We start from the raw sequence: 23,625 nt of genomic DNA on the forward strand, positions 1-23,625 counted from the left end.
CTCTGTCCGTTTTGTTGCACGTTGGTGGTAAACGTTTTTCTTTGGCGGCCTATGTAGATTCCGGCGCAGCAGGAAATTTTATTAGGCTCGAGGAGGTTCTTAAATTCTCGGTTCCGGTTAAGACCCTAGAAACTCCACGGATCCTCGCGTCCGTGGACGGTAAACCTCTTCAAGAGGCAGTTACCCTAATCACTCAGGAGGTAGAACTCCAGGTAGGGGCTTTGCACAAAGAGAAGATCGCCTTTTATGTCCTGGCGGGCATCTCGCACCCTATTCTTCTTGGTCTTCCCTGGTTACGGGCCCACGAGCCTACCTTAGCCTGGCATAAGGGCCATATCCTGCGCTGGGGAGGGTCCTGTGGGGCGGGGTGTCTGCTGCCGGTGTGTCCCGTGGGTGGTCCCCGTTCCCTTCCTCTGGTCTCCGGGTTGCCCATCGCTTACAGCTCTTTTTCGGACGTCTTTAGCAAGAAGGAGGCCGAGAACCTCCCGCCGCACCGACCCTACGATTGCCCCATCGACCTCGTCCCTGGAGCTATCCCTCCGAGGGGCAGGATTTATCCGCTCTCGCCGGCAGAGACGCAAGCCATGTCTGAGTACGTTCAGGAGAACTTGGCCAGGGGTTTCATACGAAAGTCTTCCTCTCCTGCGGGCGCAGGCTTCTTCTTTGCCAAGAAGAAGGACGGGTCGCTCCGCCCGTGCATCGACTACAGAGGTTTAAACAGCATCACGATAAAGAACAAGTACCCGTTGCCCCTCATCCCCAAACTCTTTGATCACCTTAGAGGAGCCCAGATATTTACCAAACTTGATCTCCGAGGAGCCTATAACTTGGTCCGAATTCGCGCTGGGGATGAGTGGAAGACCGCGTTCAATACGCGTGACGGTCACTACGAGTACCTTGTTATGCCTTTTGGCCTCTGCAATGCACCCGCAGTATTCCAGGAACTCGTCAACGATATTTTTCGAGACCTCCTCTTTTCCTGTGTCGTGGTTTACCTTGACGACATCCTTGTCTTCTCCCCATATCTCCACCCATCGGCGGGACGTTGGGCAAGTGTTGCTGCGTCTTAGGGAGAACCACCTCTTTGCCAAGTTGGAGAAATGCGTCTTTGAGCAACCGTCCCTGCCGTTTCTAGGATACATCATTTCGAGGTCTGGACTGAGGATGGATCCTGAGAAAGTGTCCGCTGTCCTGAACTGGCCTCGTCCCCTTGGACTCAAAGCCATCCAACGCTTCCTCGGCTTTGCCAATTATTATAGGCAATTTATTCCGCACTTCTCCACCTTAACCAAGCCTATCTCTGCCCTCGTACGCAAAGGGGCAAAACCCCACCTCTGGCCTCCTGAGGCAGAGGATGCCTTTCAAGCTTTGAAGAAGAAATTCTCTACAGCGCCTGTTCTCCACCGTCCGGATGCCGATAGACCCTTTATTCTTGAGGTCGATGCATCATCTGTTGGAGCTGGAGCCGTTCTCCTGCAAAAAACCTCCACTGGTCGGACTGTTACATGTGGATTTTTCTCTAAAACCTTTTCCCCGCCCAAGCGCAATTATTCCATTGGGGACAAGGAACTACTTGCGATAAAACTGGCTTTAGAGGAATGGCGTTACCTTCTCGAAGGAGCTGTCCACCCCTTCACAATATTTACCGACCACAAGAATCTGGCCTACGTCCAGTCTGCTCAAAGGCTCAACCCTCGGCCAGCCAGATGGTCCTTATTCTTTGGACGCTTCGATTTCGAGCTCCACTTTCGGCCGGGTAATAAAAATACCAAAGCAGATGCGCTATCGAGGTCATTCCTCCCTACGGATGAAGAGGAGGGTCCTGCTCACATCATCGATCCAGCGAAGATCGTCACTTTAGCTCCTCTAAGTTTGGTTAATCCACCACCAGGCAAGACCTTGGTATTGGACCATGACAAAGTAAGGATTCTGCGTTGGGGGCACTCCTCTAAAGTCGCCGGGAGCCAAAAGGACTCTGTCCCTCATCTCCCGCCACTATTGGTGGCCATCGCTCCGCGAGGACGTCTTGGAGTTCACCGCTTTGTGTCCCTCCTGCGCCCAAAATAAAGTTCCAAGACAGTTACCCTCTGGTCTCTTACATCCGTTGCCTATGCCTTTGGTCCCTTGGAGCCATATCGCCATGGATTTTATCACGGATCTACCTCCATCCTCCGTCATTTCCAACAAAGGATATATCACAAAGTATTGAGATGAAATTTTGTTTCTGACCAAATACTTATTTTCCACCATAATATGCAAATAAAATGAAAAAAAAAACAGAGACAATGTGATTTTCTGGATTTTTTTTTCTCAGTTTGTCTCCCATAGTTGAGGTCTACCTATGTAAATTACAGACGCCTCTCATCTTTTTAAGTGGTGGAACTTGCACTATTGCTGACTGACTAAATACTTTTTTGCCCCACTGTATTTTCCGACTTCATGGTTTTCCCCAGCACATCGTGTCTGACCGTGGTGTTCAATTCACCTCCCGTTTCTGGAGAGCCCTCTGCGGCTCAATGAAGGTAGCCCTGGATTTCTCTTCTGCCTACCACCTGCAATCCAACGGCCAAGTGGAGCGAATCAACCAAGTGTTAACCTCTTATCTTCGGCATTTTTCTAATGCACACCAGAGCAACTGGGTCTCGCTGCTTCCTTGGGCTGAATTCGCCCACAACAATCACCCCAACGAATCCTCTTCTAAGTCCCCCTTTTTTGTGGTTTTCGGACAGCACCCGGGCATTCCCCTTCCCGTTTCCCCCGCCACGGGCGTGCCGGCGGCAGACTCCTTGTCCTCAGAATTCTCTAAAATTTGGGAGGAGACAAAAGGGGCCCTTGAGAGAGCTAGCGATCGGATGAAGAGGTACGCCGACAAGAAACGCCTTGACGCTCCTCCTTATCAGGCGGGCGATAAGGTCTGGCTATCCTCGCGTTTCGTTTGCCTTAAGATCCCCTCTTATAAATTGGGTCCACGTTATATTGGGCCTTTTGAGATTTTGAGTCGCATCAACGACGTGGCCTATAAACTAAAGCTACCTGCCTCTCTGCGAATTCCCAATACCTTCCACGTCTCGCTCCTCAAACCCACAGTATTTAATCGCTTTCACCCAGCCTCCTCCCGCGCCCCTCAACCTAGCACCGCAGAAGACATCTTTGATGTCAAGGACATCTTGGCAAAAAAGACCGTCAGGGGTAGGACCTTTTTTCTTATTGATTGGAAAGGGTTCGGTCCTGAGGAGAGGTCATGGGAACCCCCGAGAGAACATCAATGCCCCTCATATCATGAGAAAATTCTTGTCCCGCCTTCAGAGGGAGGGGAGTAAGAGAGGGGGTACTGTTGTGCCTGCCGGCGCTCACCTGGGGTCCTCCTCCAGCCGGCGCCCCTCCTCTCCGCTCTCGCGCCGTCCCCTCTCTGGCTTTGCAGGGGTTCGGCGCGTCGGAGGCCCGCGCATACGCGCTCGCTCTTCCTCGGCCTTTGTGCATCATGGGGGCACGTGACCCGGTGGCTCCGCCCCCATCATGGCGGCGCCCACCGGGTATTTCAGCCGGGCGTCGGGACAGGTAAGACACCTGTTTGTCTTAGTCCGTGGCGCCACTATCCTTGCGCAGCGTCACCCCTGGCCATCAGGTCCCCACGCACCCTCTGTGCTGTGCTCTCCTGTATCTCAGCCTTTGTCCCCGTCTGTAGCCTGCTCCCGTGTCTCCCTGTCTGCCTACCGTCCTCCTTGGTTCCTCTGCTTCCTTCTCCTGTGTTCCCGTGCCGGTCCCTGTACCTCTGCCCTATTGTTACCTCCCTCCTGTATTTTACGCTCCTTCCCCTGTCTCATTCCTTGTCTCATTTCCCAGGCCCAGCCTTTCCTAATCCCCTTTCCCCTCATCTTCCTTTCAGCTTCTGGTCCCGGTTCCGTCCTGACCCTTCGGGCTTCCATAGCCTGCCTCCTGCTTCGTTGGATCTACGCTACCCCTCGTATACCTTTCTCCACTCTGATCTGATCTGCTCTCCTGTATTTACCCCGGGTCGTCCCTTTGGTTCCGGCTGTCGTGGTTCCATCTCCCTTGGGCCTGCCCCTAACACTCCCTGTATAGGGGGTGGTCATCACCTGGTCCGCTCGCCCTCGGGGGCTCTGGAGCCACGACCCATAGGGTCCACTCTCGGGTTTTCTACCTAGAAACCCTAACATGTATGATCACAACCTGGTTGCAGTTGGTGTATGATCACGACCTGGTTGCAGTCTCTGTATGATCAGGACCCAGTTACAGTCTGTGTATGATCACGACCTGGTCGCAGTTGGTGTATGATCACGACCTGGTTGCAGTTTGTGTATGATCAGGATCCAGTTGCGATCTATGTGTGATCAGCCCAGTTATGTGTATTAATAGACCCTGGTCTGTGTGTGATCAGGACCCAGTCACAGTCTGTGTATGACCAGGACCTCATTACGGTCTGTATAGGGTCAGGACCCAGTTGCAATCTGTGTATGATGAGGGCCCTGTTGTGGTCTGTAAAGGATCAGGACCCACTTCTGTGTATGAACAGGACTTGATCGTGGTCTGTGTATGATCAGGGCCCCATCACAGTGTATGTGTGTTCAGTAGTCTGTCCTGGTGCACAGCTGGTCTTACCATGCTGGTCTGTGAGTAATCTGTCCACGTGGTCTTGGATCTTTCACACACATTTCTTCAGTTGATTTAAGTTCTTTTCTTCTAGATTCCTGAGCAGGATGACTTTGACCCAGATAAGCTGCTCAAGGCCTCAGGGTTTCAGGAGCCAAAGACAATCCCGTTCGCTCAATCGCAGAATACTCACGGATTCTTTACGGACTCAGATTTGGGATTGTCCATTGATCTCATTCCCAAGCAGCTCCAGGTAGGTGTGATGTGGACATCGCATCATCTACTCACTACACTTCTTAGGCAGCCATTGTCTTGGCTTTCAGAACCCAGAGAATTCTGTTTGTTTTTCACGTATCAAAGTCCTTTTACATGGGGAGATCTCAGCCCATAAACAAGCTCTGATTACAAGCACATGGGCAAAGGTTTACAGGTCTGTTCACACAGGCAGATACAAATCTTATGGGGGACATAATAATGGATAATACAATGCGGTTGCCCCACCGATATACACAGGGTGATGAGCTTTTGATTTTAGGTTACAAATGATACGATCATCCAATCTTTGGTTGGCGTCATAGTCACAAAGATCAATGATCGAAAACCTGATAAGAGCTCTGATTATCAGCCCATGTAAATCGACTTCTGGTTGTACAGAGAGCAACAGACATTGAATCGAGATATCATCAGACAGGCATGGATCTCTGGCAGTCAGTTAAGAATCTGCGACAGAAAAAAGCGCAGTACGATATATTCATGGGAAAGAAGAAACCATGACATGGGATATCCAGGAAGAAGAAGTCGCGGCATGTGATATCCACAAGAAGAAGAAACCGTGACAATGGATATTAAGGGAGGAGAAGAAACCGCGGCATGGGATATTCAAGGGAGAAGACACTGTGACGCCATATATTCAGGACGAAGAAGAAATCGCAGCACTGGATATTCAGGGAGGAGAAGCCACGACACTGGATATTCAGGGAGGAGAAGATACCGCAACACTAGATATTCAGGGAGGAGAAGAAACCGCGACACTAGATATTCAGGGAGGACAAGAAACCGCGACACTAGATATTCAGGGAGGACAAGAAACCGCGACACTAGATATTCAGGGAGGACAAGAAACCGAGACACTAGATATTCAGGGAGGGTAAGAAACCGCAACACTAGATATTCAGGGAGAAGAAGAAACCGCGACACTAGATATTCAGGGAGGAGAAGAAACCGCAACACTAGATATTCAGGGAGGAGAAGAAACCGAGACACTAGATATTCAGGGAGGGTAAGAAACCGCAACACTAGATATTCAGGGAGAAGAAGAAACCGCGACACTAGATATTCAGGGAGGAGAAGAAACCGCAACACTAGATATTCAGGGAGGAGAAGAAACCGCAACACTAGATATTCAGGGAGGGTAAGAAACCGCAACACTAGATATTCAGGGAGGAGAAGAAACCGCGACACTAGATATTCAGGGAGGACAAGAAACCGCGACACTAGATATTCAGGGAGGACAAGAAACCGCGACACTAGATATTCAGGGAGGACAAGAAACCGCGACACTACATATTCAGGGAGGACAAGAAACCGCGACACTACATATTCAGGGAGGGTAAGAAACCGCAACACTAGATATTCAGGGAGGAGAAGAAATCGCAGCACTGGATATTCAGGGAGAAGAAACCACGACACTAGATATTCAGGGAGGAGAAGAAACCACGACACTAGATATTCAGGGAGAAGAAGAAACCGCGACACTAGATATTCAGGGAGGAGAAGAAACCGCAACACTAGATATTCAGGGAGGAGAAGAAACCGCAACACTAGATATTCAGGGAGGAGAAGAAACCGCAACACTAGATATTCAGGGAGGAGAAGAAACCGAGACACTAGATATTCAGGGAGGGTAAGAAACCGCAACACTAGATATTCAGGGAGGAGAAGAAATCGCAGCACTGGATATTCAGGGAGAAGAAACCACGACACTAGATATTCAGGGAGGAGAAGAAACCACGACACTAGATATTCAGGGAGAAGAAGAAACCGCGACACTAGATATTCAGGGAGGAGAAGAAACCGCAACACTAGATATTCAGGGAGGAGAAGAAACCGCAACACTAGATATTCAGGGAGGAGAAGAAACCGCAACACTAGATATTCAGGGAGGAGAAGAAACCGCAACACTAGATATTCATGGAGGAGAAGAAACCGCAACACTAGATATTCAGGGAGGAGAAGAAATCGCAGCACTGGATATTCAGGGAGAAGAAACCACGACACTAGATATTCAGGGAGGAGAAGAAACCACGACACTAGATATTCAGGGAGAAGAAGAAACCGCGACACTAGATATTCAGGGAGGAGAAGAAACCGCGACACTAGATATTCAGGGAGGAGAAGAAACCGCAACACTAGATATTCAGGGAGGAGAAGAAACCGCAACACTAGATATTCAGGGAGGAGAAGAAACCGCAACACTAGATATTCATGGAGGAGAAGAAACCGCAACACTAGATATTCAGGGAGGAGAAGAAATCGCAGCACTGGATATTCAGGGAGGGTAAGAAACCGCGACACTAGATATTCAGGGAGGGTAAGAAACCGCGACACTAGATATTCAGGGAGGGTAAGAAACCGCGACACTAGATATTCAGGGAGGAGAAGAAACCGCAACACTAGATATTCAGGGAGGAGAAGAAATCGCAGCACTGGATATTCAGGGAGGAGAAGAAATCGCAGCACTGGATATTCAGGGAGAAGAAACCACGACACTAGATATTCAGGGAGGGTAAGAAACCGCGACACTAGATATTCAGGGAGGAGAAGAAACCGCAACACTAGATATTCAGGGAGGAGAAGAAATCGCAGCACTGGATATTCAGGGAGAAGAAACCACGACACTAGATATTCAGGGAGGGTAAGAAACCGCGACACTAGATATTCAGGGAGGAGAAGAAACCGCAACACTAGATATTCAGGGAGGAGAAGAAACCGCAACACTAGATATTCAGGGAGGGTAAGAAACCGCGACACTAGATATTCAGGGAGGGTAAGAAACCGCAACACTAGATATTCAGGGAGGAGAAGAAACCGCGACACTAGATATTCAGGGAAAAGAAGAAACCGCGACACTAGATATTCAGGGAAAAGAAGAAACCGCGACACTAGATATTCATGGAGGGTAAGAAACCGCAACACTAGATATTCAGGGAGAAGAAGAAACCGCGACACTAGATATTCAGGGAAAAGAAGAAACCGCGACACTAGATATTCAGGGAGGAGAAGAAACCGCAACACTAGATATTCAGGGAGGAGAAGAAACCGAAACACTAGATATTCAGGGAGGGTAAGAAACCGCGACACTAGATATTCAGGGAGGAGAAGAAACCGCGACACTAGATATTCAAGGAGGGTAAGAAACCGCGACACTAGATATTCAGAGAGGAGAAGAGACCGTGACACTAGATATTGAGGGAGGAGAAGAAACCGTGACACTAGATATTCAAGGAGGGTAAGAAACCGCGACACTAGATATTCAGGGAGGAGAAGAAACCGCGACACTAGATATTCAGGGAGGGGAAGAAACCGCGACACTAGATATTCAGGGAGGAGAAGATACCGTGACCCTAAATACACTGTGTTCCAAATTATTATGCAAATGATATTTTTCTATGATTTTCCTAAATAGTCGGTACAAATGACAGTCAGTCTAATAAAAGTCATCACCGGTTAGAGTATACATTGAATTTTATTGAAGAAACCTCCCAATGATAACAGTATAATCTCCAAAATGAATAAAAGCTCATATTGCACTGTTCCAAATTATTAGGCACAGTAGAATTTCTAAACATTTGATATGTTTTAAAGTACTGAAAATGTTCATTTGTGGAATTTGCAGCATTAGGAGGTCACATTCACTGAACAAAAAAGCTATTTAACTCCAAAACATCCTAACAGGCCAAGTTACATGGTAACATAGGAACCCTTCTGTGACATCACCTTCACAATTCTTGCAACCATTGAAATTGTGAGTTTTTGGAGAGTTTCTGCTTGTATTTCTTTGCATGAAGTCAGAATAGCCTCCCAGAGCTGCTGTCTTGATGTGATCTGCCTCCCACCCTCATAGATCTTTTGCTTGATGATACTCCAAAGGTTCTCTACAGGGTTGAGGTCAGGGGAAGATGGTGGCCACACCATGAGTTTATCTCCTTTTATGCCCATAGCAGCCAATGACTCAGAGGTATTCTTTGCGCATGAGATGGGGCAGTGTCATGCATGAAAATGATTTTGCTCCTGAAGACACATTTCTGCTTTTTATACCATGGAAGACAACTGTCAGTCAGAAACTCGATATACTTTGCAGAGGTCATTTTCACACCTTCAGGAACCTTAAAGAGCCCTACCAGCTGTTTCCCCATGATTCCGGCCCAAAACATGACTCCTCCACCTCCTTGCTGATGTCGCAGCCTTGTTGGGACATAGTGGCCATCCACCAACCATCCACTACTCCATCCATCTGGACCATCCAGGGTTGCTCGACACTCATCAGTAAACAAGACTGTATGAAAATTAGTCTTCATGTATGTCTGGGCCAACTGCTACCATTTCTGCTTGTGAACACTGTTTAGGGGTGGCTGAATAGTAGGTTTATGCACCACAGCAAGCCTTTGAAGGATCCTACACCTTGAGGCTCGAGGGACTCCAGAGGCACCAGCAGCTTTAAATATCTGTTTGCTGGTTTGTAATGGCTTTTTAGCAGCCGCTCTCTTAATCCGATGAACTTGCCTGGCAGAAACCTTCCTCATTCTGCCTTTATCAGCACAAACATGTCTGTGCTCAGAATCAACCACAAATCTCTTAACATTACGATGATCACGTTTAAATTTTTGGGTAAAATCTAATGTTTTCATCTCTTGACCAAGGCATTGCACTATTTGATGCTTTTCAGCAGCAGAGAGATACTTTTTGTTTCCTAAATTCCTTGAAACCTGTGCCCTGCTTAATAATGTGGAACATCATTCTTAAGTAGTTTTCCTTTAATTGGGCTCATCTTGTAAACTAATTATCACAGGCGTTTGAGATTGATTTCAGTGATTCAAAGAGCCCTGATACACAATACCATCTATGAGTTTATTTGAAAAACAAAAAATTACATCTTTATGACACTTAAATCCAATTTGCATAATAATTTGGAAAACAGAATATTCAGGGAGGAGAAGATACCGCGACACTATATATTCAGGGAGGAGAAGATACCGCGACACTATATATTCAGGGAGGAGAAGAAACCGCGACACTAGATATTCAGGGAGGAGAAGAAACCGCGACACTAGATATTCAGGGAGGAGAAGAAACTGCGACACTAGATATTCAGGGAGGAGAAGAAACCGCGACACTAGATATTCAGGGAGGAGAAGAAACCGCAACACTAGATATTCAGGAAGGAGAAGAAACCATGACACTAGATATTCAGGGAGAAGAAGAAACCGCGACACTAGATATTCAGGGAGGAGAAGAAACTGCGACACTAGATATTCAGGGAGGAGAAGAAACCGCGACACTAGATATTCAGGGAGGAGAAGAAACCGCAACACTAGATATTCAGGAAGGAGAAGAAACCGCAACACTAGATATTCAGGGAGGGGAAGAAACCGCGACACTAGATATTCAGGGAGGAGAAGAAACCGCGACACTAGATATTCAGGGAGGAGAAGAAACCGCGACACTAGATATTCAGGGAGGAGAAGAAACCGCGACACTAGATATTCAGGGAGGGGAAGAAACCGCGACACTAGATATTCAGGGAGGGGAAGAAACCATGACACTAGATATTCAGGGAGGGGAAGAAACCGCGACACTAGATATTCATGGAGGGGAAGAAACCGCGACACTAGATATTCAGGGAGGGAAAGAAACCGCGACACTAGATATTCAGGGAGGAGAAGAAACCGCGACACTAGATATTCAGGGAGGGGAAGAAACCGCGACACTAGATATTCAGGGAGGGAAAGAAACCGCGACACTAGATATTCAGGGATGGGAAGAAACCGCAACACTAGATATTCAGGGAGGGGAAGAAACCGCGACACTAGATATTCAGGGAGAAGAAGAAACCGCGACACTAGATATTCAGGGAGAAGAAGAAACCGCGACACTAGATATTCAGGGAGAAGAAGAAACCGCGACACTAGATATTCAGGGAGGAGAAGAAACCGCGACACTAGATATTCAGGGAGGAGAAGAAACCGCGACACTAGATATTCAGGGAGGAGAAGAAATCGCGACACTAGATATTCAGGGAGGAGAAGAAATCGCGACACTAGATATTCAGGGAGGAGAAGAAGATGCGACACTAGATATTCAGGGAGGAGAAGAAACCGCAACACTAGATATTCAGGGAGAAGAAGAAACCGCGACACTAGATATTCAGGGAGGGGAAGAAACCGCAACACTAGATATTCAGGGAGGAGAAGAAGATGCGACACTAGATATTCAGGGAGGAGAAGAAGATGCGACACTAGATATTCAGGGAGGAGAAGAAACCGCAACACTAGATATTCAGGGAGGAGAAGAAACCGCAACACTAGATATTCAGGGAGGAGAAGAAATCGCGACACTAGATATTCAGGGAGGAGAAGAAATCGCGACACTAGATATTCAGGGAGGAGAAGAAACCGCGACACTAGATATTCAGGGAGGAGAAGAAACCGCAACACTAGATATTCAGGGAGGAGAAGAAGATGCGACACTAGATATTCAGGGAGGAGAAGAAGATGCGACACTAGATATTCAGGGAGGAGAAGAAACCGCAACACTAGATATTCAGGGAGGAGAAGAAACCGCAACACTAGATATTCAGGGAAGAGAAGAAACCGCAACACTAGATATTCAGGGAGGAGAAGAAACCGCAACACTAGATATTCAGGGAGGAGAAGAAACCGCAACACTAGATATTCAGGGAGAATAAGAAACCGCAACACTAGATATTCAGGGAGGGGAAGAAACCGCAACACTAGATATTCAGGGAGAAGAAGAAACCGCGACACTAGATATTCAGGGAGGAGAAGATACCGCAACACTAGATATTCAGGGAGAAGAAGAAGATGCGACACTAGATATTCAGGGAGGAGAAGAAACCGCGACACTAGATATTCAGGGAGGAGAAGAAATCGCGACACTAGATATTCAGGGAGGAGAAGAAGATGCGACACTAGATATTCAGGGAGGAGAAGAAGATGCGACACTAGATATTCAGGGAGGAGAAGAAACCGCAACACTAGATATTCAGGGAGGAGAAGAAACCGCAACACTAGATATTCAGGGAGGAGAAGAAACCGCAACACTAGATATTCAGGGAGGGGAAGAAACCGCAACACTAGATATTCAGGGAGAATAAGAAACCGCAACACTAGATATTCAGGGAGGGGAAGAAACCGCAACACTAGATATTCAGGGAGGAGAAGAAACCGCAACACTAGATATTCAGGGAGGAGAAGAAACCGCAACACTAGATATTCAGGGAGAATAAGAAACCGCAACACTAGATATTCAGGGAGAAGAAGAAACCGCAACACTAGATATTCAGGGAGAAGAAGAAACCGCAACACTAGATATTCAGGGAGGAGAAGATACCGCAACACTAGATATTCAGGGAGAAGAAGAAACCGCAACACTAGATATTCAGGGAGGAGAAGAAACCGCAACACTAGATATTCAGGGAGGAGAAGAAACCGCAACACTAGATATTCAGGGAGGAGAAGAAACCGCAACACTAGATATTCAGGGAGGAGAAGAAACCGCAACACTAGATATTCAGGGAGGAGAAGAAACCGCAACACTAGATATTCAGGGAGAATAAGAAACCGCAACACTAGATATTCAGGGAGGAGAAGATACCGCAACACTAGATATTCAGGGAGAATAAGAAACCGCAACACTAGATATTCAGGGAGGAGAAGATACCGCAACACTAGATATTCAGGGAGGAGAAGAAGATGCGACACTAGATATTCAGGGAGGAGAAGAAATCGCGACACTAGATATTCAGGGAGGAGAAGAAGATGCGACACTAGATATTCAGGGAGGAGAAGAAACCGCAACACTAGATATTCAGGGAGGGGAAGAAACCGCAACACTAGATATTCAGGGAGGAGAAGAAATCGCGACACTAGATATTCAGGGAGGAGAAGAAGATGCGACACTAGATATTCAGGGAGAAGAAGAAACCGCAACACTAGATATTCAGGGAGGGGAAGAAACCGCAACACTAGATATTCAGGGAGGAGAAGAAATCGCGACACTAGATATTCAGGGAGGAGAAGAAGATGCGACACTAGATATTCAGGGAGGAGAAGAAACCGCAACACTAGATATTCAGGGAGGAGAAGAAGATGCGACACTAGATATTCAGGGAGAATAAGAAACCGTGACACTAGATATTCAGGGAGGAGAAGAAATCGCGACACTAGATATTCAGGGAGGAGAAGAAGATGCGACACTAGATATTCAGGGAGAATAAGAAACCGCGACACTAGATATTCAGGGAGGAGAAGAAACCGCAACACTAGATATTCAGGGAGGAGAAGAAGATGCGACACTAGATATTCAGGGAGAATAAGAAACCGTGACACTAGATATTCAGGGAGGAGAAGAAACCGCGACACTAGATATTCAGGGAGAAGAAGATACCGCAACACTAGATATTCAGGGAGGGGAAGAAACCGCAACACTAGATATTCAGGGAGGAGAAGAAATCGCGACACTAGATATTCAGGGAGGAGAAGAAGATGCGACACTAGATATTCAGGGAGGAGAAGAAACCGCAACACTAGATATTCAGGGAGGAGAAGAAACTGCAACACTAGATATTCAGGGAGGGGAAGAAACCGCAACACTAGATATTCAGGGAGGAGAAGAAATCGCGACACTAGATATTCAGGGAGGGGAAGAAACCGCAACACTAGATATTCAGGGAGGAGAAGAAACCGCAACACTAGATATTCAGGGAGGAGAAGAAATCGCGACACTAGATATTCAGGGAGGAGAAGAAGATGCGACACTAGATATTCAGGGAGGAGAAGAAACCGCAACACTAGATATTCAGGGAGGGGAAGAAACCGCAACATTAGATATTCAGGGAGGAGAAGAAACCGCAACACTATATATTCAGGGAGGGGAAGAAACCGCAACACTAGATATTCAGGGAGGAGAAGAAATCGCGACACTAGATATTCAGGGAGGAGAAGAAACCGCAACACTAGATATTCAGGGAGGAGAAGAAGATGCGACACTAGATATTCAGGGAGAATAAGAAACCGTGACACTAGATATTCAGGGAGGAGAAGAAATCGCGACACTAGATATTCAGGGAGGAGAAGAAGATGCGACACTAGATATTCAGGGAGAAGAAGAAACCGCAACACTAGATATTCAGGGAGGAGAAGAAACTGCAACACTAGATATTCAGGGAGGGGAAGAAACCGCAACACTAGATATTCAGGGAGGAGAAGAAATCGCGACACTAGATATTCAGGGAGGGGAAGAAACCGCAACACTAGATATTCAGGGAGGAGAAGAAACCGCAACACTAGATATTCAGGGAGGAGAAGAAATCGCGACACTAGATATTCAGGGAGGAGAAGAAGATGCGACACTAGATATTCAGGGAGGAGAAGAAACCGCAACACTAGATATTCAGGGAGGGGAAGAAACCGCAACACTAGATATTCAGGGAGGAGAAGAAATCGCGACACTAGATATTCAGGGAGGAGAAGAAGATGCGACACTAGATATTCAGGGAGAAGAAGAAACCGCAACACTAGATATTCAGGGAGGAGAAGAAACTGCAACACTAGATATTCAGGGAGGGGAAGAAACCGCAACACTAGATATTCAGGGAGGAGAAGAAATCGCGACACTAGATATTCAGGGAGGGGAAGAAACCGCAACACTAGATATTCAGGGAGGAGAAGAAACCGCAACACTAGATATTCAGGGAGGAGAAGAAATCGCGACACTAGATATTCAGGGAGGAGAAGAAGATGCGACACTAGATATTCAGGGAGGAGAAGAAACCGCAACACTAGATATTCAGGGAGGGGAAGAAACCGCAACATTAGATATTCAGGGAGGAGAAGAAACCGCAACACTATATATTCAGGGAGGGGAAGAAACCGCAACACTAGATATTCAGGGAGGAGAAGAAATCGCGACACTAGATATTCAGGGAGGAGAAGAAGATGCGACACTAGATATTCAGGGAGGAGAAGAAACCGCAACACTAGATATTCAGGGAGGAGAAGAAGATGCGACACTAGATATTCAGGGAGAATAAGAAACCGTGACACTAGATATTCAGGGAGGAGAAGAAATCGCGACACTAGATATTCAGGGAGGAGAAGAAGATGCGACACTAGATATTCAGGGAGAATAAGAAACCGCGACACTAGATATTCAGGGAGGAGAAGAAACCGCAACACTAGATATTCAGGGAGGAGAAGAAGATGCGACACTAGATATTCAGGGAGAATAAGAAACCGTGACACTAGATATTCAGGGAGGAGAAGAAATCGCGACACTAGATATTCAGGGAGGAGAAGAAGATGCGACACTAGATATTCAGGGAGAATAAGAAACCGCGACACTAGATATTCAGGGAGGAGAAGAAACCGCGACACTAGATATTCAGGGAGAATAAGAAACCGTGACACTAGATATTCAGGGAGGAGAAGAAACCGCGACACTAGATATTCAGGGAGAAGAAGATACCGCAACACTAGATATTCAGGGAGGGGAAGAAACCGCAACACTAGATATTCAGGGAGGAGAAGAAATCGCGACACTAGATATTCAGGGAGGAGAAGAAGATGCGACACTAGATATTCAGGGAGGAGAAGAAACCGCAACACTAGATATTCAGGGAGGAGAAGAAACCGCAACACTAGATATTCAGGGAGGAGAAGAAACCGCAACACTAGATATTCAGGGAGGGGAAGAAACCGCAACACTAGATATTCAGGGAGAAGAAGAAACCGCAACACTAGATATTCAGGGAGGAGAAGAAACCGCAACACTAGATATTCAGGGAGGGGAAGAAACCGCAACACTAGATATTCAGGGAGGAGAAGAAATCGCGACACTAGATATTCAGGGAGGGGAAGAAACCGCAACACTAGATATTCAGGGAGGAGAAGAAACCGCAACACTAGATATTCAGGGAGGAGAAGAAACCGCAACACTAGATATTCAGGGAGGAGAAGAAGATGCGACACTAGATATTCAGGGAGGAGAAGAAGATGCGACACTAGATATTCAGGGAGGAGAAGAAGATGCGACACTAGATATTCAGGGAGGGGAAGAAACCGCAACACTAGATATTCAGGGAGGAGAAGAAATCGCGACACTAGATATTCAGGGAGGAGAAGAAACCGCAACACTAGATATTCAGGGAGGAGAAGAAGATGCGACACTAGATATTCAGGGAGGAGAAGAAATCGCGACACTAGATATTCAGGGAGGAGAAGAAACCGCAACACTAGATATTCAGGGAGAAGAAGAAACCGCAACACTAGATATTCAGGGAGGGGAAGAAACCGCAACACTAGATATTCAGGGAGGAGAAGAAACCGCGACACTAGATATTCAGGGATGGGAAGAAACCGCGACACTAGATATTCAGGGAGAAGAAGAAACCGCGACACTAGATATTCAGGGAGGAGAAGAAACCGCGACACTAGATATTCAGGGAGAAGAAGATGCGACACTAGATATTCAGGGAGGAGAAGAAATCGCGACACTAGATATTCAGGGAGGAGAAGAAACCGCAACACTAGATATTCAGGGAGAAGAAGAAACCGCAACACTAGATATTCAGGGAGGGGAAGAAACCGCAACACTAGATATTCAGGGAGAAGAAGAAACCGCAACACTAGATATTCAGGGAGGGGAAGAAACCGCGACACTAGATATTCAGGGAGGAGAAGAAATCGCGACACTAGATATTCAGGGAGGAGAAGAAGATGCGACACTAGATATTCAGGGAGGAGAAGAAACCGCAACACTAGATATTCAGGGAGAATAAGAAACCGCAACAGTAGATATTCAGGGAGGAGAAGAAGATGCGACACTAGATATTCAGAGAGGAGAAGAAACCGCAACACTAGATATTCAGGGAGGAGAAGAAGATGCGACACTAGATATTCAGGGAGGAGAAGAAACCGCAACACTAGATATTCAGGGAGAAGAAGAAACCGCAACACTAGATATTCAGGGAGAAGAAGAAACCGCAACACTAGATATTCAGGGAGGGGAAGAAACCGCGACACTAGATATTCAGGGAGGAGAAGAAATCGCGACACTAGATATTCAGGGAGGAGAAGAAACCGCAACACTAGATATTCAGGGAGAATAAGAAACCGCAACACTAGATATTCAGGGAGGGGAAGAAGATGCGACACTAGATATTCAGAGAGGAGAAGAAACCGCAACACTAGATATTCAGGGAGGAGAAGAAGATGCGACACTAGATATTCAGGGAGGAGAAGAAGATGCGACACTAGATATTCAGGGAGAAGAAGAAGATGTGACACTAGATATTCAGGGAGGAGAAGAAGATGTGACACTAGATATTCAGGGAGGAGAAGAAGATGCGACACTAGATATTCAGAGAGGAGAAGAAACCGCAACACTAGATATTCAGGGAGGAGAAGAAGATGCGACACTAGATATTCAGGGAGAAGAAGAAACCGCAACACTAGATATTCAGGGAGGAGAAGAAACCGCGACACTAGATATTCAGGGATGGGAAGAAACCGCGACACTAGATATTCAGGGAGAATAAGAAATCGCGACACTAGATATTCAGGGAGGAGAAGAAACCGCGACACTAGATATTCAGGGAGGAGAAGAAATCGCGACACTAGATATTCAGGGAGAAGAAGATACCGCAACACTAGATATTCAGGGAGGGGAAGAAACCGTGACACTAGATATTCAGGGAGGAGAAGAAATCGCGACACTAGATATTCAGGGAGGAGAAGAAGATGCGACACTAGATATTCAGGGAGGAGAAGAAACCGCAACACTAGATATTCAGGGAGAAGAAGAAACCGCAACACTAGATATTCAGGGAGGGGAAGAAACCGCAACACTAGATATTCAGGGAGGAGAAGAAATCGCGACACTAGATATTCAGGGAGGAGAAGAAATCGCGACACTAGATATTCAGGGAGGAGAAGAAGATGCGACACTAGATATTCAGGGAGGAGAAGAAACCGCAACACTAGATATTCAGGGAGAATAAGAAACCGCAACACTAGATATTCAGAGAGGAGAAGAAACCGCAACACTAGATATTCAGGGAGGAGAAGAAGATGCGACACTAGATATTCAGGGAGGGGAAGAAACCGCAACACTAGATATTCAGGGAGGAGAAGAAACCGCGACACTAGATATTCAGGGATGGGAAGAAACCGCGACACTAGATATTCAGGGAGAATAAGAAATCGCGACACTAGATATTCAGGGAGGAGAAGAAACCGCGACACTAGATATTCAGGGAGGAGAAGAAATCGCGACACTAGATATTCAGGGAGAAGAAGATACCGCAACACTAGATATTCAGGGAGGGGAAGAAACCGTGACACTAGATATTCAGGGAGGAGAAGAAATCGCGACACTAGATATTCAGGGAGGAGAAGAAGATGCGACACTAGATATTCAGGGAGGAGAAGAAACCGCAACACTAGATATTCAGGGAGAAGAAGAAACCGCAACACTAGATATTCAGGGAGGGGAAGAAACCGCAACACTAGATATTCAGGGAGGAGAAGAAATCGCGACACTAGATATTCAGGGAGGAGAAGAAATCGCGACACTAGATATTCAGGGAGGAGAAGAAGATGCGACACTAGATATTCAGGGAGGAGAAGAAACCGCAACACTAGATATTCAGGGAGAATAAGAAACCGCAACACTAGATATTCAGGGAGGAGAAGAAGATGCGACACTAGATATTCAGAGAGGAGAAGAAACCGCAACACTAGATATTCAGGGAGGAGAAGAAGATGCGACACTAGATATTCAGAGAGGAGAAGAAACCGCAACACTAGATATTCAGGGAGGAGAAGATACCGCAACACTAGATATTCAGGGAGAATAAGAAACCGCAACACTAGATATTCAGGGAGGAGAAGAAATCGCGACACTAGATATTCAGGGAGGAGAAGAAATCGCGACACTAGATATTCAGGGAGGAGAAGAAGATGCGACACTAGATATTCAGGGAGGAGAAGAAACCGCAACACTAGATATTCAGGGAGAATAAGAAACCGCAACACTAGATATTCAGGGAGGAGAAGAAGATGCGACACTAGATATTCAGAGAGGAGAAGAAACCGCAACACTAGATATTCAGGGAGGAGAAGAAGATGCGACACTAGATATTCAGAGAGGAGAAGAAACCGCAACACTAGATATTCAGGGAGGAGAAGATACCGCAACACTAGATATTCAGGGAGAATAAGAAACCGCAACACTGGATATTCAGGGAGGAGAAGAAGATGCGACACTAGATATTCAGGGAGGAGAAGAAGATGCGACACTAGATATTCAGGGAGAAGAAGAAACCACAACACTAGATATTCAGGGAGAATAAGAAGATGCGACACTAGATATTCAGGGAGAAGAAGAAACCGCAACACTAGATATTCAGGGAGGAGAAGAAGATGCGACACTAGATATTCAGAGAGGAGAAGAAACCGCAACACTAGATATTCAGGGAGGAGAAGAAACCGCAACACTGGATATTCAGGGAGGAGAAGAAGATGCGACACTAGATATTCAGGGAGGAGAAGAAGATGCGACACTAGATATTCAGGGAGAATAAGAAACCGCAACACTGGATATTCAGGGAGGAGAAGAAGATGCGACACTAGATATTCAGGGAGGAGAAGAAGATGCGACACTAGATATTCAGGGAGAAGAAGAAACCACAACACTAGATATTCAGGGAGAATAAGAAACCGCAACACTAGATATTCAGGGAGGAGAAGAAGATGCGACACTAGATATTCAGGGAGAAGAAGAAATCGCGACACTAGATATTCAGGGAGGAGAAGAAACCGCGACACTAGATATTCAGGGAGGAGAAGAAGATGCGACACTAGATATTCAGGGAGGAGAAGAAGATGCGACACTAGATATTCAGGGAGAAGAAGAAACCACAACACTAGATATTCAGGGAGAATAAGAAACCGCAACACTAGATATTCAGGGAGGAGAAGAAGATGCGACACTAGATATTCAGGGAGAAGAAGAAATCGCGACACTAGATATTCAGGGAGGAGAAGAAACCGCGACACTAGATATTCAGGGAGGAGAAGAAGATGCGACACTAGATATTCAGGGAGAAGAAGATACCGCAACACTAGATATTCAGGGAGGGGAAGAAACCGCAACACTAGATATTCAGGGAGGAGAAGAAACTGCGACACTAGATATTCAGGGAGGAGAAGAAACCGCAACACTAGATATTCAGGGAGGAGAAGAAGATGCGACACTAGATATTCAGGGAGAAGAAGATACCGCAACACTAGATATTCAGGGAGGGGAAGAAACCGCAACACTAGATATTCAGGGAGGAGAAGAAACTGCGACACTAGATATTCAGGGAGGAGAAGAAACCACGACACTAGATATTCAGGGAGGGGAAGGAACCGAGACACTAGATATTCAGGGAGGAGAAGAAATCGCGACACTAGATATTCAGGGAGGAGAAGAAGATGCGACACTAGATATTCAGGGAGGAGAAGAAACCGCGACACTAGATATTCAGGGAGGAGAAGAAGATGCGACACTAGATATTCAGGGAGGAGAAGAAGATGCGACACTAGATATTCAGGGAGAAGAAGAAATCGCGACACTAGATATTCAGGGAGAATAAGAAACCGCGACACTAGATATTCAGGGAGGAGAAGAAGATGCGACACTAGATATTCAGGGAGGAGAAGAAGATGCGACACTAGATATTCAGGGAGAAGAAGAAACCACAACACTAGATATTCAGGGAGGAGAAGATACCGCAACACTAGATATTCAGGGAGAATAAGAAACCGCAACACTGGATATTCAGGGAGGAGAAGAAGATGCGACACTAGATATTCAGAGAGGAGAAGAAACCGCAACACTAGATATTCAGGGAGGAGAAGATACCGCAACACTAGATATTCAGGGAGAATAAGAAACCGCAACACTGGATATTCAGGGAGGAGAAGAAGATGCGACACTAGATATTCAGGGAGGAGAAGAAATCGCGACACTAGATATTCAGGGAGAAGAAGAAACCGCAACACTAGATATTCAGGGAGAAGAAGAAACCGCGACACTAGATATTCAAGGAGGAGAAGAAACCGCGACACTAGATATTCAGGGAGGAGAAGAAACCGCGACACTAGATATTCAGGGAGGGGAAGAAACCGCAACACTAGATATTCAGGGAGGAGAAGAAATCGCGACACTAGATATTCAGGGAGGAGAAGAAATCGCGACACTATATATTCAGGGAGGAGAAGAAATCGCGACACTAGATATTCAGGGAGGAGAAGAAATCGCGACACTATATATTCAGGGAGGAGAAGAAATCGCGACACTAGATATTTAGGGATGAGAAGAAACCGCAACACTAGATATTCAAGGAGGAGAAGAAACCGCGACACTAGATATTCAGGGAGGAGAAGAAACCGCGACACTAGATATTCAGGGAGGAGAAGAAACCACGACACTAGATATTCAAGGAGGAGAAGAAACCGCGACACTAGATATTCAGGGAGGAGAAGAAATCGCGACACTAGATATTCAGGGAGGAGAAGAAACCGCGACACTAGATATTCAAGGAGGAGAAGAAACCGCGACACTAGATATTCAGGGAGGAGAAGAAACCGCGACACTAGATATTCAGGGAGGAGAAGAAACCACGACACTAGATATTCAGGAAGGGGAAGAAACCGCAACACTAGATATTCAGGGAGGAGAAGAAACCACAACACTAGATATTCAGGGAGGAGAAGAAACGACAACACTAGATATTCAGGAAAGGGAAGAAACCGTGACACTAGATATTCAGGGAGTGGAAGAAACCGCGACACTAGATATTCAGGGAGTGGAAGAAACCGCGACACTAGATATTCAGGGAGTGGAAGAAACCGCGACACTAGATATTCAGGAAGAAGAAGAAACCGAGACACTAGATATTCAGGAAGGGGAAGAAACCGCGACACTAGATATTCAGGAAGGGGAAGAAACCACAAAATGAGATATTCAGGGAGGAGAAGAAGCCACAGCGCGTCATATTTAGGGAGCACAAGCCGCGGCATAGGCTATTCCGGGAGGAGAATCCGCAGCATAGACTTTTTCACAATATACTACAGCACTGTGGTGTAGTAAAAATCAACCCAGAAATAAGATTTTAGAGCAGATTATCTCTCCGTCATATAATCTTTAAGTTTATTAACTATCTAACATTTACTCAATAAATGGGACTAAAACCACAACAAGAGGACCAGCCAAGTCCATGATACAAATGCCACCGACACTGGTATACAATGATACAATGGATATAAGAGGTTGACTCACCACTGATACAATGTCAGGCTTGGAAATGTAAAAATGCCACTCACCGGCCATTAAATGTCTTTTGTATTCAGAGAAACTAAGCTGGTTGCAGGAGTAAATGGGGCACGTTATGACGACTGCAGTTTTGCGCCTCCTTGTGCTTCAGCTGGTCCAATCATACATAATGGGGCCCATATTCTCCTGCAACCAGGACTTTTAAGGGACGTGGAGTGCCACTTTTCTTTGTCACTCAATTGCAACTTTAGGCCTTGAGGTGACACCCAGGATCCCATCCTTTCGGAGGTGTATAGCTCACTGAATGTTACTGGGAACAGCAGGAAGCGTATGGTGCCAGTCTCTCACCTGTAAAAAGATCTTACCAAGAAGAATCATCTTAGAACTTTTCCATCTTTAATGTTGCCCATAATCGGTACAAAGCCATTGATAACTATTCTGAAATCTTTTTGGGTGAAATAAAGAAGGAAGATAATGTGGATGCATAAATCTGCACACCCTTATACTAATACTTTGTGTCAGTCCCCTGTGAATTTCTGGCAGTGTTCAGTGTTATGATTGGGTCACCGAGGAGTAAAGCAAGATCAATCTAAGCCACAGAAAACCAGAGAGGTTGGTAACGAAGCGGATTGCAGACCCCTGATCCTATCCACACAACCTGCAGTAGCTGTGGAGCATACCTACGATGATCCTAGATGCCTCGGCACAGCCGGAGGACTAAATAAGCCTAAAGCAAGAAAGGGGAAATCTAAACTGCCCCAGAGCAGACCCCAAAGGAATAGACAGCCCCCAAACATGTATTGACGGTGAAACAAGATGAAGACACAAACACAGGCAGGAAAATAGACTGAGCAAACGATGGGGCCCAAACTGACAGGACAGGAAAGGAAAAGTCACTGTCTGCAACCTGCAAAAACCCTGCAAAAATGTCCAACACTTCTGCTAGCAAAAAACACTGAAGTCACTAGACTTCTCCCACTATATCAGCACTCTGGCATATTCTGAAAACAGAGCAAAAAGAGGCCAATCTAATAAGGGACAAAAACAAACTGGCACAAGCAGTAACATATGGATGGTGATTCAGCACAGCCCCAGCCGGAGCTGGCTGACCCGCACAAAACTGAGATAGACAAAGCCAAATCAAATGTGAACAGAATAGCAAAAGAACACATAGCTGAGCATGCAGGGACAGAGCTGGAAACTAAGACCTCAGGAGGCAGGAAAAAATTACCAGCAGGGATAGAGGGAGTCTGCTGTCAGAAACCCCAGATCTCCAGTCATCCTCCTCATTATCAGGTGGCAGGCCTCTGTTAATCAGATCAGCTCCATTACCTCCAGTAACCACCAGAGGAAGCCCAGAAAGAGAACTCACAACCCCTCGGTCAATCTGACCAG

General features: G+C 46.3%; 1 protein-coding gene across 1 annotated transcript in view; it reads left to right on the forward strand.

Annotated features, from left to right (window-relative positions):
• Positions 1-23,625, forward strand: part of WDR97 (WD repeat domain 97) — an 850,927-nt gene that overhangs the window by 340,566 nt on the left and 486,736 nt on the right. Inside the window, exon 11 of the mRNA XM_073556560.1 lies at positions 4,706-4,864. Within this exon, the coding sequence (XP_073412661.1) occupies positions 4,706-4,864 (159 nt within the window). The remainder of the gene's footprint in view (positions 1-4,705; positions 4,865-23,625) is intronic.

Source organism: Dendrobates tinctorius, unplaced genomic scaffold (genome assembly GCF_039654945.1).
Source record: "Dendrobates tinctorius isolate UK_male_01 unplaced genomic scaffold, ASM3965494v1 ptg000235l, whole genome shotgun sequence".
Taxonomy (NCBI): Eukaryota; Metazoa; Chordata; class Amphibia; order Anura; family Dendrobatidae; genus Dendrobates; species Dendrobates tinctorius.